Consider the following 14,526-nt stretch of genomic DNA (forward strand, 5'->3'; position numbering starts at 1 on the left):
ACTGAAGAAGATTACACTTTTGATGAGTAGGGCAATGTCACAAGAGTTTTGTTTCTTATTGAAAGCTGAGAATTCTGCATGTTTTAAAGACTGAGAAAAAGGATTTTCCATGAACATTGAATCCTGAAACTTGGTGTTTGAACTGAGTGGGACAGACTGCAAGACACCTGTTCCAAACAACAGCAAGGGAAATGACAGGTCACATGACTTGATTGTGGGTTTTAGTTTCAGTTGTGCAGTGTGAAAAGACCTTGTAGCTGGAAGCAGCTGACAGTGAACTGGCTGGGACCTGTGTTTGCAGACCAAAGACCTACTCTCTGAAAAGCAGATTTGCCTCTCTTGGAAAGAACTCCTACATTTGAGGAGGTGGCTGTGGTTTGCCTGGAGAGAGAAAAGACCCAGGAAAATACGCATTGCTACACTCTGTGGAGAAAGGCTCTTTTGCTGAGAGGAAGCCCTGCATTTTAAAGGGTAGCAAATTCCTATTGCCTCCAGTCTCTGAAAAATCTCTGCCTCAGGAATGATTCCTGTTGCCTCATGTGTCTTGGGAGATCCTGAAAGCTCAAGAAAGCTTTTATTGCTGGACTGCTATTTCAAAACCCAAGCAGAACTGTTGTTACACCCTTTTCTGAAAGATCTGTGTGACACCTGCTGCAGACAAAGAGCAGTGAATGCCTACCTATCACAGACTGTTCAACAAGCTCGCCTGGAGAGACTTCGAGTGGCATCTGACTATTCTACTCTGGGACACATCACCGACCCGGAAATAGCTGACCAGAACATGACAACTTAATTATTTTATTATTCCTAAGGACCAGTTGTAATCCAAAAACATCCTTTTAAAACCAGTAAACTGAATTTTTTGAATGTATGTGTGGATTAGGAAGAATAGGAAGTTTTAAATAAATCTTTTCACATATAGAGTTATATTATTGTTAAGACTTAGTTATTAATAAATAGTTAATTTTGTTGTTGTTTAAAGAAACCTGGTTTGGTGTGCTTTATTCTGGGGGATAAATAAAGTGTTTAATTTGGCTACTTTCTGGTAGGTGGGAAACTTTACCAATGCTATGACCTGTAGAGTAATGGGACTGAATTAACAGTGCATTACTCCCCACTAACATATTAATTGAGGGCTCGTCCGGGATCGTTTCCAATGCTAATTACATTAATTGTAAGGGGAGTAAATAATTGAAAGAAAATAAAAGAACCACGTTTCTTGTGTATAAGGGTAAATGTCGTACCATCGGAATGGTATTAGCAGTTGCAGCAGTTTTTCTGCGAAAGGGGAATGTGTCCCTCAGTGACTTGAAAAGCTTAACGAAGATTAAACTAAAGGAGTTGGCAGCACAATTGGGGTTAGAATTGAAATCAGGTCCTAAGAAAGCAGAATAATTGACGTTATATCCCATCATCTAAAATTGGAAGATGATAGTAAATCAGATGGTGATGCAGTAGAATTGGCTAAAATTCAGTTACAGTTGAAGGAACTGGAGCTCAACAGGGAAAAGAAAAAGCAATAGAAATGAAAAAACTTGAGGCGGAAATAGCAATAAAGAAAATTTGAATTGGAAAAAGAGGAATGGGAGAAAGAGCATTTCAGAAAGAAAAAGAAGAAAGGGAATTCAAATTAAGAGATGGAACTAAGACAAAGGGGTAATCTTGACTCCAGGGACAATTCTGGTCTGGAAGAATCTGAATCCAGCCCACTAAGCAGCAAAAAGCTGTTTAAATTTATACAAACTCTCCCTACGTTTGAGGAAAGGGACATAGAGGCATTTTTCATTTCTTTTGAAAAAATAACCAAACAAATGAAATGACTATGGAAAGCTGGACACTGCTTATGCAAAGCAGGTTGTTGGGCAGAGCTCATGAAGTTTATGCCATGCTTCCTGAATGAGGCTTATGCAGATTATGAGATGGCAAAAAAGGCTATTCTCGCTGCGTATGAGTTAGTCCCTGAAGCCTACAGACAGAAGTTTCAGAACCTCCGGAGATTGGCTGGGCAGACTTAAGTAGAATTTGAGAGGGTAAAGCAAATTAATTCTGAATGTTGGATATGGGCAGTAAAGATGGAAGCCATGTATGAGAACCTTAGAGGGTTGATTCTCCTGGAAGTGTTTAAAAATTCAATCCCTCCAGTAGTGAGAACTCATGTAGCAAACCTGAAAGTTTTAAAAGCCAGGTAAGCAGCAGAAATCGCTGATGATTTTGAGCTTGTGAATAAGCCAAAACCTTTTGTCCATCACCCCCACAAACCCGAGAAGGATAAGAAAATGGGAGAGAAAAAGGAAGGTAAGTAGCCGGGGACAAGAAGGAACAGCTGGGAACGCCCCAGGATCCCCTCCTTAGGCCAGAAAGGAAGGTGCTGAGGGTAGAAGTTAAGTCCGCATGCCGAAGTGTTATCATTGCCACAAGGTGGGACATCTTGGTGCAGAATGCTGGCAGTTACGAGGTAAACCCATGGGACTTGTGGTATACACAAAACTAAGAGAAGGGGGCTCTGACTGAAGGTACAGCAGACCAGGCTGTAGCTTTAACGGCAGCTGTAAAACCAGATACAAAAACTAAAAAGTGAGTGTAGAGGTTGAGAATAAGATACCTGAAAGTTATAATGAATTCTTGTCAAAAGGAAAAGTAACTCCATATCCCTCAAGTGAGGCAGGCAAACCTATCATTATACTTAGGGATTTAGGAGCAACCCAAACTCTTTTGCAGGGGAAAGGTATAACGTTTCCACCAGAGAGCGCACGGAACGCTCAAGTTTTAGTGAATGGTATTGGCGGGGAGTTCATACCTGTACCTTTGTATACTTTGGTTCTGTCTTCACAAAGGACGATACAAATTACCTCTCAGAAATGTTGGGATGAAGTAGCCGATGAAGGGTCACTGACCCGAAACGTTAACTCTGCTTCTCTTTCCACAGATGCTGCCAGACCTGCTGAGTGATTACAGCATTTCTTGTTTTTATTACAGGATCGGACAAAGTCAACATGGATTTACGAAAGGGAAATCATGCTCGACAAATTTACTGGAATTTTTTGAGGATGTAACTAGTAGAATAGATAAGGGAGAACCAGTGGATGTGGTATATTTGGACTTTCAGAAGGCTTTCGATAAGGTCCCACATAAGAGATTATCGTGCAAAATTAAAGCACATGGAATTAGGGGTAAGGTACTGACATTGATAGAGAACTGGTTGGCAGACAGGAAACAAAGAGTATGAATAAACGGATCTTTTTCTGAGTGGCAGGCAGTGACTAGTGGAGTACCGCAGGGATCAGTGCTAGGACCCCAGCTATTCACAATATATATTAATGATATAGATGAGGGAATTATATGTAATATATCCAAGTTTGCAGACGACACAAAGCTGGGTGGGAGAGTGAGCTGTGAGGAGGATGCAGAGAAGCTCCAGTGTGATTTGGACAGGTTGAGTGAGTGGGCAAATACATGGCAGATGCAGTAAAATGTCAATAAATGTGAGGTTATCCATTTTGGTGGCAAAAACAGAAAGGCAGATTATCTGAATGGCGATAGATTAGGAAAGGGGGAGGTGCAGCGAGACCTGGGTGTCCTTATGCACCAGTCTTTGAAAGTAAGCATGCAGGTGAAGCAGGCAGTTAAGAAGGCAAATGGTATGTTGGCCTTCATAGTGAGAGGATTCGAGTACAGGAGCAAGGAGGTCTTGCTGCAATTATACAAGGCCTTGGTGAGACCACATCTGGAGTGCTGTGTGCAGTTTTGGCCTACTTATCTGAGGAAGGATGTTCTTGCTATGGAGGGAGTGCAGCGAAGGTTCACCAGACTGATCCCTGGGATGGCAGGACTGACGTATGAAGAGAGATTGGGTCGATTAGGCTTGTATTGGCTAGAGTTTAGAAGAATGAGAGGGGATCTCCCAGAAACCTGCAAAATTCTAACAGGACTGGACGGACTAGATGCAGGAAGGATGTTCCCGATGGCGGGACAGTCCAGGACTAGGGGTCACAGTCGAAGGATAAGGGTGAAGCCATTTAGGACTGAGATGAGGAGGGATTTCTTCGCCCAGAGAGTGGTGAACCTGTGGAATTCTCTCAGTTGAGGCCAAATCATTAAATATATTCAAGAAAGAGTTAGATATAGTTATTAGGGCTAAAGGGATCAAGGGATATGGGGAGAAAGCGGGAACAGGATACGGAGTTTGGATGATCAGCCATGATCGTATTGAATGGTGGTGCAGGCTGGAAGGGCCGAATGTCCTACTCCTGCTCCTATTTTTCTATCTTTCTATGTAACTTTGTATTGAGTGCACCTCCCTAATGTCTTGGATGGTAACCTTGGGAGTTGTCCATAGTTTGCTGGTAGAGGGAATTGACCTACTCCTAGGGAATGATTTGGCTGGAGCACAAGTATCAGTTTCTCCTGTCGTCACAGAGAAAACAAGTGAAGTTAAAGAAATGGAACAATTACAGGAAAAAGTTTCAGGAATATTTCCTGCGTGTGTAGTAACCTGAGCAATGGCAAAGCAAGTTCCATTGTCGGAGGTGAAATTGGCACCACAAACAGATAGCCGAGTATCTGAAACTTTCCTTGGGGATTCAGATAATCCAAATGAGATGTTTAACAAATCGTCTATAATTGCAGCACAGCAAGCTGATCCAGAGTTACACAGAATTGGACAGTTGGCTCTGACAGAAGATGAGGCAAAAGGAGCTCCAGAAGGCTATTATGTTGAAGAAGGGGTTCTGTGGAGGAAATGGAGACTGCCTCAAAGACCTGCGGACGAAGACTGGACAGTTGTTCGACAGGTAGTGGTACCATCTAAATATCGCCAGGAATTATTAAGGTTAGCACATGAAATTCCTCTAGCAGGACATACGGGGATCCGGAAGACCAAATCATGCATAAGTCAACATTATTACTGGCCAGGCCATACAAAGGACGTGAGGCAGTTTTGTAGGGCATGCCATATGTAGAAAATGGTGGGAAAACCTCAATCTACCATAAAACCAGCACCTCTAACTCCCGTACCAGTTATTGAGGAACCATTTAGTAGGGTATTGGTAGACTGCGTAGGACCCTTGCCGAAAACAAAAGATCAATATCATGGATATGGCTACTTGATTTCCAGAAGCCATTCCTTTGAGGACAATTGCTGCTAACGTAATAGTAGAGAAGTTAACCCAATTCTTTACGAGATGTGGAATACCACTTGAAGTTCAATCCAATCAAGGTTCCAATTTCATGTTTAAGAAGTCATGGGTAATTTGGGCATCAAATAGTTAAAATCTTCAGCATATCACCACAGACACAGGGAGCTTTAGAAAAGTACCACCAAACTCTCAAAACAATGATTAGAGCATACTGTCACGAATATCCCCATGATTGGGGTAAAGGGATAGACTTTCTTTTATTTTCCCCTAGAGATTCACCAAATGAGTCTACAGGTTTTAGTCCTTTTGAACTGGTTTACGAACATGAAATAAGAGGTCCTCTAAAACCCAAAGACAGGTTCTTAGAACAAAAGAATGAATCTTCGATACTAGACTATGTATCTGTGTTCCGGGAAAGGCTCACGAAAGCTTGCAATGTGGCTCAGGAATACCTTAAAGCATCCCAAGCCAATATGAAAAAATGGGCAGAATGCAAAGACCTGAAATTTTCAACCAGGGCATGAATTATTAGTATTATTACCTTTACAGGCTGAACCATTAAAAGCACGGCTCAGTGGTCCATATAAAGTTAACAAAAGAGTAGGTAAAGTAAATGACTTGATTGACACCCGATTGCTGGAAAAAGAATTGACTGTGTCATATCAATATGTTAAAGCAATATTATCACAGGGAGGAGAATAAGCCAGTACAGGTATATCAGGTAAAGGGGACTGTTGAGAAGGAAAAGAATAGTGAGGATGAGGCAGAAGGAGGCCTAGACAATTCTCAGATTGAACCTCAACTATCCGGTTAGTTAATACAGAATGGCTAGGAAAATTGGACAACATTCTTTTGTACTTCGATGCAGAACAACGAAAAGACCTAACAAGGCTACTCACAGCATTTAAAAGAGTCTGTAGGGATAAGCCAGGATGTACAACCTTAGACACACATGATGTGGATGTAGGGGAGTCTGTTCCTTTAAAATAGCATCCTTACCGCTTAAGTCCAGACAAACAGGACCAAGTAAAAGCAGAAATCCAATACATGCTGGAAAACAACTTAATTGAACCTAGTCAAAGCAGCTGGAGTTCACCAGTAGTATTAGGGCCTAAACTGATGGGTCAACCCGACTTTGCATAGACTACAGAAAAGTCAATGCAGTAACGAAGACGGACTCCTACCCAATTCCTCAATTGGAAGACTGTATTGACAGAATAGGCAGTGCCATGTTTCTTACAAAGATAGATTTGTTAAAGGGATACTGGCAAATTTCTTTGACACCCCAAGCTAAGGATGAATCAGCTTTGGTCACACTGGATGGCATTTTCCAGTGTCAAGTGATACCACAAAGGTTAATGGATACTTGAGAAACTTCTTGGAGACTAGCGAACCCAGTAGTACCCGTGTTCCTAACTGTACAGTTCACCTTGCTGAAGTGCTGGTCTAGAGGGACACTTGGAACACATGAAACAAAAGGGAGATGATGTTTGGAAGGTTGCAACTGGCTGATTGGGAGAACCTTTGTGGAAACATTTAAAACCCAGAATTCCAGAATATTCAGATGGAGTTTATTGTTACAGCCTTATCACTTGAAGATTGATTTTTCCTGAAATGTATACAATGTTATTGCTGAAGCTTTGTCACGAATTTATTGAGTTACATGAATAACGATGGTACAAAGCAAAATTGTGTTAACTACCAGTGGAGCGAATGATGGGCATGAATGTGAAAATATGTTTAAAATGTTTTTTCAATTTCTGTTTTACATTGTAATGAAATGTATTCAAGAATGGCGTTTCATTTCGCCAAGGGCAGAAGTGTCACAAAAGTTTTGCTTTTTATCGAAAGCTGAGAATTGTATGTGTATTTTAAAGACTGAGAAAAATTATTTTCTGTGAACATTGAATGCTGAAACTTGGTGCTTGAACTGAGTGGGACAGACTGCAAGACACTTGTTCCAAACAACAGCAAGAAAAATGACAGGTCACATGACTTGATTGTGGGTTTTCGTTTCAATTTTGCAGTGTGAAAAAATCAGGGAGTTGGAAGCAGCTCGCAATGAGCTGGCTGGGGCCTATGTTTGCAGACCAGAGAAAAGACCTACTCTCTGAAAAGCAGATTTGCTTTTCTTGGAAAGAACTCCTACATTTGAGGTGGTGGCTATGGTTTGCCTGGAGAGAGAAAGGAGCCAGGAAAATAGATGTTGCTACACTCTATAGAGAAAGGCTCTTTTGCTGAGAGGAAGCTCTGCAATTTTAAAGGTAGAAAATTCTTATTGCCTCCAGTCTCTGAAAGAATCTGTCTCAGGAGTGATTCTTGTTGCCTCTTGTGTTTTGGGAGATCCTGAAAGCTCAAGAAAGCGTCTATTGCTAGACTGCTATTTCAAAACCTAAGTAGATCTGTTGCTACACCCTTTGCTGAAAGATCTGTGTGACGCCTGTTGCAGGCAAAACGCCGTAATGCCAACCCATCACAGACTGTTCATCAACCTCGTCTGGAGAGACTTCAAGTGACATCTGACTATTCGACTCTGGGACACCTCACCAACCCAGAAATATCCTACCTAATTGTTTTATTATTCTTAAGGACCAGTTGTAATCCAAAAACATCCTTTTAAAACCGGTTAACTGTTTTTTTGAATTTATGTGTGTGTACATGAGGGTTAGGAAGAATAAGAAGTTTGAAAAGAATCTTTTCACATATAGAGTTATCTCATTATTGTGTAAGACTTAATTTTTTAATAAACAGTTAATTTTGTTGTTGTTTAAAGAAACCTGGTTTGGTGTGCTTTATTCTGGGGGACAAAGAGTGTTTAATTTGGCTCTTTTCCAGTAGGTGAGAAACTTTACCAATATGCTATGACAGTGGAGTAGTGGGAATGAATTAACAGTGCATTACTCCTGCCTTGGAATAATACAAAAGAAAATCAAGTGGCATACAGAAAGCAGAAGGAAGGTGTTACGACCATGGCGGGAGCATTGCACTGTCAATTCAGTCCCGTCACTCCACAGGTCGCAGCAAATTATTAAGCTTCCACACCGAATCGGAAAACAGCCAAATTAAACACTCTAGTGTCCCTAGAATGAAACAGACCAAGCCAGGTATCTTTAGACAACAACAAATTAACTATTTATTAGACAAATTAAATCGTAAACACTATTAAGATAAACCGATGTCTAAAGACCTTATAACTTATTTTAACTTAACTCCCGCATTCACACACATACACCCAAAAACTAACAGTTAACCAGTTTTAAAAGTGGAGCTTTTAAAATTAACTGTCTCTTAAGAATAAATAAAATAAGTAAGTTTTTGTAGGTTATGCTCCTGATGGATGAGGCCTTCTAATGTGAAAAATAATCAAAGGCCACTCAAAGTCTTCATGTGGATGTGATGAAAATAGTTCTTCAGTAGATAGGCATTCAACTCTTTGGTTGCAGCAAGCATCAAACAGTTCTTTGAACAATGAGCACAGCAATAAAAATGATTTCTTGAAAAAGCCTTTTCTTCTTTACTTAGGGAATTAACTTGGCTTGTAGCTCATTGCAGAATTTTTGCTGAGAGAAGAAACAGCTCCTTTCTCTTCAGTTTGCCTCACTGGAAAGTCTCTCAGAACTAACCGTTTCAGCCAGTTTCTGCCTGTTCCACACACAGCTAGGGAGAAACATTACCATGTGACCTCTCTCTCTCCTAATGTTGCCCAGGGTTACAAAAATGCAGCTGTGGCACACAGTGTCTCCAGAACCTTCTCTCCCTTAAAGGTGTACTGTTTTAACAGAGTCTCAAAGGCACACACACTTTTTAATCCGAGGAGAAGAATAATTACAGGTCCGTGACAAAAGAAAGTTTAGACATGCTAAGAGAGGAAATGAAGAAAGACTAATTTACAAACTTAAAAGGAAAATAAAGAATTTTCTAAATATCTAAAAAGTTAATGAATAGTTAAAGAACGAGTAAGGCCGATTTAGAGACAGAAAAGGATATCTCATGCAAGATGTGCACAGGACAGATGTTGAATGAGCACTATGTCTCAGTTGTCACAGAAAAATGTGACAGTGGGAATCAAAGTCTGCAAGAGGAGGGACTGAAACAATCAGATAAGTTAACATTAAGTAGTATTGAAAAACCTGGTGGATATTAAAGATGGAAGAGACACCAGATCCTGATGGCATTCAACCTAGAAGGAAGGAAGGAAGTCAAAGAGCAAGAAGCAGAGGCATTGCCATCTGGAATTGTAAAAGGCGATTCATATCTAACAAATTTAACCTTGTTCTTTAAGGAAATAACAAATCGTATTGCCAGAAAAAATGTGATGCATGGTATGTATATATATTTTCAAAAGGCAATTGATAAAGTGCCACATGTGAGACAATATTAAAGAATGCGGCAGTACGGATAGGAAGTTAGCTAAACAGATAGCTAACAGAACAGTGGCTACAGACTGGAAGGATGTGATTCACTGTCCGCCTGAGATTCCGCCCCCGCCCCCCCACCCACACACATATATATATTTATTGTTATGACCGAGGCGGGAGGAGTGCACTGTTTATTCTAGGTCCACTTCTCTACGGGTCACAACATATATTTAAATTTTTTCCCATTTACCGATATGGTCAGTCATAGACTCTATTTATCCCAGAATAAAACACACCAACCAGGTTTCTTTAACAAACAGCAAAATTATCAGTTTATTATAAAACAAGTCTTAACCAGTAATGAAGTAAACCATAAACAAATAGATCAAAATATAAAAGTTCCCTTTTTACCTTAGCCCCAAACACACACACACACACACATATTATATACACGGGTTAACTGGAAAAATAAAGGGATTTTTGTTTTAGAGCTCTATTGCAGACAGAAAAAACACCTGGGCTGAATGCTTGCTCATTCTTGGAGAAAGAGCAGATGAGATATGCTGTGTTCCAAAACTGGCATACAGACTGGCCTCCGAGTGCATGAAGATGGGTCACTGGGATCTTTTAGAACAGCTCTTTACAGGCGGCATTGAGAATTAATTTAGCAAGCTTTTCTTCAAAGACAGGAGACGAAATGAGTTGACACAGTGGACTTCTCAGGGTCGTTTAGAGAGGGGCTGGAAAGCTGAGTTGGGTTGTGGTCTTCTCTCCTTGGAAGTTCTCTCCTTTTTTATACAGTTCAATCCCAACTCAAAACAATTCAAAAGCGAAACCAACAACAGGTCAACCTTCTGATCTCCAATCTTAACCTGCCACTTCTTTGTAAACAATTTCTCCAGGTGTCCAAAGTTTTCTGTTATTTATTGAGCTGAAGTCAGGTGGTCTCCCGCAAAGGCTTGTTTTCCTCACAAGACCTCTCAGTGATCCTTTTAAAAAACATTTCCGGGGCTGATTTTCAAATTCAAGTGGCCTTTACATGACTCTCCCCCCCACCCCCACCCGCCTTTGAAAGCCCCAAAATTTAACATTTCTTCAATCTTTCAAAAATGAATCCTTAAAAAATATATTTAACAAAACACAGAGGTACTTTCGTAACGAACACTGGACTTTCTAGTATGGTTATGTTTTAACTACTGTGATCTTTAATGCAGTGTAAAATGGACATTCAGAGGAAACACGTGACCTCAGACAAATTCTACCCAGAGACTAGGCCAGGGTCTTGGTTACCATAAGACAAGGAACCCAGATTAAAGACCCTTTTGAAAGCAGGGTGTAAGACTGTAACACCTAAAGGACAATAAGTTTTGTTTTCCCAGACTCTTAAATTGCCAACAGGGAGCCAGGGGCTTTAAGATGCAGATTTGAGTTGCAAATTTTAACACCTGGAAACAAAGGAAGGCCCAAGTGGTTTTGCCATGGTCAGACTTATGGGGCTGCATTCTAAGAGTCCGCCTCCAAAGTAGGCAGCGGACGTAACAAAATGCGGTCCGCCCGCACGGCCACCGCTTCACGGAGCCATCGCGATTTCAAACGCGACGGCTCATTTGTATGGCCTCGGCACCCGCCCCCTGTGACAGCGTGGAGGGGGCGGGTTAGCCGTCACCGTCATCCAGCGCCAATGCGCAGGCGCCATTTTTAAAGGGCTTATAGCCCTCAATGGAGATTTAAAATTTAAAGGGCCAGGTAAGTTAAAATTTCGCAAAACTTTCCATGCATTTTCCCACCCCCCACAATGGCATTTCCAAACATTCCTGCCCTTCTACCCCACTCCCCACTGAATTCGAATATTGAGCATTTGACATTTCCCGCTCCCCTCGAAGTTCGGTAACTTTGCCCTTTACCCCTTCCCATCACCGTCCCCCCCCACCCCGACCAACCCGCATCGTTGTCACCCTGCTCCCCCCCTCCCACACAGAGAAAAAATCCTCCTCCCACCCCTCCCCACAGGTGTCGCACCACATTTCCCCGAATGGGGATTCAAAGGCGCGGCATTGTTGGCCGCCCGAATGAAGATCGGTGTGGCGATTAAGGAGGCGACGGGACCCTCATTAAATCAGGTATGTAAATTAGTTTACATATTTAAATGGAGGTCCCGTCGCTGAGTGGAAGGGCGGCTGCCACAAAACCTCACCGCTGAGATCGGTACGGGGCCTGCCACCGTTGGGGTCAGTGACGGGCCTCCACCATACCAATCTTCATTGCCCCCCCCGCCACCGTTCCCGACAGTGGAGGGGTTTTAAAATCCAGCCCATGGTCTCTGAGAATTGTTAACGGCAAATGACTATTGATTTTTGATCTGGATAAATTTGAGAGGCTTTCCTAGGTCTGGGGGCTGTAAAGGTAGAAAGGAAGCCCAGCAGTCAGTGGCAGCCTAAAGAGAGAGAGAAGCACCAGTGGGCTGTTTCTGGGAACCAACTTCTCTCAGATCACCGATACAGCAAAAGGCCGCTAAGATATGAACCTGGTTCAAATGCTTGACGTTTGTGGAAGAGAAAGACCAATGGGGTCACCAGAGATTGCCTTATTAATGGAAGCCCAGTCGAAGGTGCTCGGAAGAAGTGAGCGAAGAGGACATTGGCTTTGAGAAGGACACTGAGAGATCCAACCTATTGCAGCTGGGAGGAGCTTGGGACTTTTAACTGCATGGCTACCGTTTTGATGTGAACACCTTGTAATGTATAAATATGGTGTGGGGTTTTCGAGTGTGTTAACGAATTACTGGGAAGTACCTTTCTCTGTAATTTAGTGCATTAGCCACCTATTAATTACTGTTTAGTTAATTTTTTTTAAGTTTAGTTATTATAGTAAAAGTCTTAAAACGTGAAATCTTGTCATGAGATTCTTTAATTGGTCATTGGGAAGTTCATATTCTTGTTTTAAAGTTAGCGGTCTCAACAATAAATATAAACAAATATATGCACATACATATACACAGATAAAATGATCTGATGGACCAGACAATATCAAAATTTGCAGATGATTTAAAAATAGGGCGTGCGGATATTGTGAGGAGGAGTGTAAGGAACTTGAAAAGATACACAAATCTTTAGAAACAGGTAGACAAGTTGATGAAGCTGAAAAAAATGCATACAGGGCACGAAGTAGAAAATAGGCTTAAATATTAGAACTCTCAACTGGCAACTACTCTATTTGGGATGAAGACTGTAGTTTTTCATATGGCAGAATTTTTAAAGGTACATTCTGTAAATAAAATACCTGAGGCTGAACATCTGCCATCTTATCTGTAGGCCAGTCTCTCCCTCTGTTTTGACTGGAATGTATGGCCTTTTGTAATGCCAGGCGATCATGGCCATCACTACTAGGCATCTACAATGAAGAGATGTAAATTAGCAAAGTAAACCGAGCAAAATAATCTAAAGCACTTGGATTTCAGCTTTAGTAAGGACATGCATTCTTTAGTGTTTCGGCTGATCACAGCCTGGAAACAGTGGATAGAGTATGGTAATATGCCAGATAGTCAAGATGATACGCTAAAATAAAAGATTACATAGCTTTGTCCTAAAAGTTGCCTTAATCTCTATGGTGTCCTTTAGAGGAGGAGGTACACAATTAAAATATGAACAGTTCCCATGAACATTTATGCAAAGATTAATAGTATAACAACCTTTTGGGAAATAGCTACTTGTTATAATCACACATTATAAGAAATTAAATGCTAAGAAGGTATTGTCTCTGTTCTTGCAAGGGGTTATGCACGGAAATGCAAGTTACTGTTGTGGGTAAGTGATTAGAAAACAAGAGAGTTTCATCCTATTTTGTAATGGTTGTCCAGAAGCCAATTAAACAACTAGGCAGCCACCTTGTACTTTAACACAAAGCACAGAAAGCTTGTGTTCCAACGCCATGAACCATATTTGATCCAAATCGGAAAATAAAAATCCAGTAAGCAATACTGTAGATTTTTCACAAATAGCTCAATTATAATGTAGCATAAATTGTGACTATGCAAAAATATATGCTACGGCAAGAAATAAATAAAACCTTTCAAGAAAGTCCATGTTATTGCTATGAATAAACTCTCACATGAGGAGCAGATCAGCAGCAACACAAGTCTGCAGCCATGTGCAAAAGCACTTGAATTCCACTTCAAACAGTCGACTACCTTTAGTGAGAAAACAGTTATGAGGACAGTTTTTTATCTATGTGGTCTAGTTTATAACTTTCATCTTTAGGTGTAACTCTGAAATGGTCATAAGCCAATGAGCATGCAAAATACGCATCAGATTTTCTCTCCTCTAAAAAGCACCATAGCTAGATTATATGCATAATTCAGCATTCCCCGATTGCATGCAGCTGTGTCTTGCTGCTTTCCAAATCTGGAACCTTCCGATTTTTGTACATGCTGTTAGTTCCATAGCAGTAAGAAAGGAAAGTTCCTTTTTGCCCAGAAACAAAATTGAGAATAACTAGTAATGATCACGTTATGCTCCTGAATGCATTCCCAACATTATTTATGAGGATACATGGGAAGACCCAAGCTTAAACTCATTTCAAAGAAATTTATACTCAGTTATGTGCATGCTATAGCAGTTATTTGCATTGAAGCATTATAGTTGTTTGTTAGGAATACAGTATTTAAAAATGAATACCATGGGAAGATTGACTACAGGCAGTTCTTTTGAGGAAGAGATATGTTTTAAATGACTCTTTGCACTAAAAAGAGGAAAGAGGGATTTTCTGATACTTGGATTTTCTCCATCGCTGTTTTCGGTCTGTAATATAAGATACAAGTATACCAAGTGCATAGAATTGCAACACAAGCAGCTATATTCCTGTGCCTTTTGATTTCTTCAAATAATCATCAAAAAGTTTACATTCAGGGACATTTTTACTGAAATGCAAATTTTGCAGTAACAATGTAAGATTACCAATCATATGTGTTTATTCTCATTCTTGTAAAGAAGCTCGACTTAAGGACATTGTTTCTTTGTGATATCAATTTGATCAGG

At 40.7% G+C, this 14,526-nt stretch overlaps 1 protein-coding gene across 3 annotated transcripts in view; it reads right to left on the reverse strand.

Annotated features, from left to right (window-relative positions):
• The window catches only part of cdkl5 (cyclin dependent kinase like 5), a 172,021-nt gene that overhangs the window by 9,349 nt on the left and 148,146 nt on the right, over positions 1 to 14,526 (reverse strand). For 2 of the 3 annotated variants that reach the window (XM_068040382.1, XM_068040383.1), the window contains 2 exons: positions 14,167 to 14,289; positions 12,773 to 12,883 (listed from right to left, as the gene is read on the reverse strand). In XM_068040382.1, coding sequence (XP_067896483.1) covers positions 12,773 to 12,883; positions 14,167 to 14,289 — 234 coding nt within the window. The remainder of the gene's footprint in view (positions 1 to 12,772; positions 12,884 to 14,166; positions 14,290 to 14,526) is intronic. The other variant, XM_068040384.1, reaches the window with a different exon arrangement.

The sequence above is a fragment of the Heterodontus francisci genome, chromosome 10, assembly GCF_036365525.1.
Source record: "Heterodontus francisci isolate sHetFra1 chromosome 10, sHetFra1.hap1, whole genome shotgun sequence".
Taxonomy (NCBI): Eukaryota; Metazoa; Chordata; class Chondrichthyes; order Heterodontiformes; family Heterodontidae; genus Heterodontus; species Heterodontus francisci.